We start from the raw sequence: 1670 nt of genomic DNA on the forward strand, positions 1-1670 counted from the left end.
CAGCTGGTTGATAGCGGAAATCACACTGTCTTCCACGTCTCTTATGTTCAATGATGATGGCGGACAAGAACTCATTGTGGTGAGTCTGGCCTGGCAAAGTCGTTTTCCGTAAATGAATGGTCATCCGCAAACTATTGTTAAAAACTGAGTTGCAGCAGGCAGAAAAATCCGGTGGTGTTGGATTTGGCGTGGGGTCTTATGCTTATGATATACAAGATGCGATATACTCGCATAAGTTCCGGCTGACGGTACCTCAACAGATTCTTTTGTCCTTTGCATCGAAGTCCTCGGGGCAATTGGGGTAACCGTTCTCTGGCGGTGGAAGACGACTGCCGTCTTGGTAATTGTATCCCCAGAAGTTTCCGACATCGGTCCAGTCCATCCACTCCCTCGCAGCTGAGCCAAGGACAGCCTGGGATCAGCAAGAGAGCTTCAGATAGGTACGACCTGAGATTTCTCACCAATACCATATTTCCACGGATTAGGAACCGTCCCATTACGATTGGCGTCAGCATACTCCTTGAGCAGACCGAAAACGTATCCTGCGTCGGCTGGTTTGCTAAAGATTGGGAGCGTTCGGTAAGAATCTCATCGTTCAGCGTACTCCATTGTCGTCTGAACCTACTTGAAAATAGAAGGGTTGTGATCCTCCTTAATACCGGTGGCGTTGTAAAAGGTACGTGTAGTGAAACTCTCGATCGGTAACACATCTGTTTTGGCTTTTTCGTCCAGGTGTGGATCCCCGAATTCTTCCCTAGAGTCGGAAAAGCATAGGTCATCAGCTTGACCGCGGAAAAGCTTTCTCAACACACTTACTCAATGAACAGATATCTGTCTTTCATGCAGGTGTCCAGATCCGCCCAGTAGTTGTGAAATACAATCATCTCGGGTTTGTTCTTCTCCCAATCCTCGGATGGCTCAGGAGTACACCATGGCGACATTGCCAAGGGTCTCTCAAATGCTAGGTGCGTATCACCATCGTATAGCAACCCTCCAGATGAACTTGCCGGCCGTTTTTCCGGCCCAATGCATCCCAGATGTTGGGGTAGTAAAAGACGATACCACAACGCATGTGTTCCTTCTTGTTCTGATCCTTCCAGGCTTGGATGGGAGCCTTTTTCTTCAATCCTTTGGCTTTTCTGACATTCCAGAACGTACCCTTCTTCCGAGCATCGACCGATGCCGCGAAGTCTTTCCTGTCCTCGCTTTTACGCTTCTGCTTGTCATCCTCGAGCCATTCCTCGATAAACCTCCAATCCTTCCCTTCTCTTTGATAGGCAGCAACCATGCTCAGCAAGGCGGATCCCATGACGAGACTTAGAAATAGTGAGCTGGCGAATCGTGTCATTTGTAGGCTTGATAGGCGGTTCGTGTCCAATTTTCAGTTGCGTAAAGAGGGTTTGTTTTCGATTCGGGCGCACGGCATCCAAGCCTTTATGCGCGCGCGATCGATAGTGAAACAACGCCCTTTGTCACCGATCCTCGCTAGCAACCCTTTGTTTCACCAGTACCACATCTTTCAGGGGTATCACCGACTAGAGAGAGTACCTTTCATGTCCCACACATCATAGCAGGGGTAGATAGGGAATTGTTTCAGTGCCACGTAGCCAGTCAGGGCACAAGTCGAGATGCGCATCCGATCGCTTGGCCCTTGGCGCATCTCAAGATCA

The 1670-nt window shown here is 49.2% G+C and overlaps 1 protein-coding gene across 1 annotated transcript; it reads right to left on the reverse strand.

Annotated features, from left to right (window-relative positions):
* Positions 1 to 253: 253 nt before the first annotated feature.
* HD553DRAFT_323002 (uncharacterized protein) lies at positions 254 to 1348 on the reverse strand (the record flags this gene model as incomplete). The annotated part of the gene is made up of 5 exons (XM_046181357.1): positions 254 to 396; positions 462 to 559; positions 626 to 754; positions 817 to 961; positions 991 to 1348. 5 exons carry the CDS (start codon positions 1346 to 1348, stop codon positions 254 to 256), a joined length of 873 nt encoding a protein of 290 aa, XP_046038286.1.
* Between the last annotated feature and the right edge of the window lie 322 nt (positions 1349 to 1670).

The sequence above is a fragment of the Filobasidium floriforme genome (genome assembly GCF_021052385.1).
Source record: "Filobasidium floriforme strain CBS 6241 chromosome Unknown HD553scaffold_6, whole genome shotgun sequence".
Classification (NCBI taxonomy): domain Eukaryota; kingdom Fungi; phylum Basidiomycota; class Tremellomycetes; order Filobasidiales; family Filobasidiaceae; genus Filobasidium; species Filobasidium floriforme.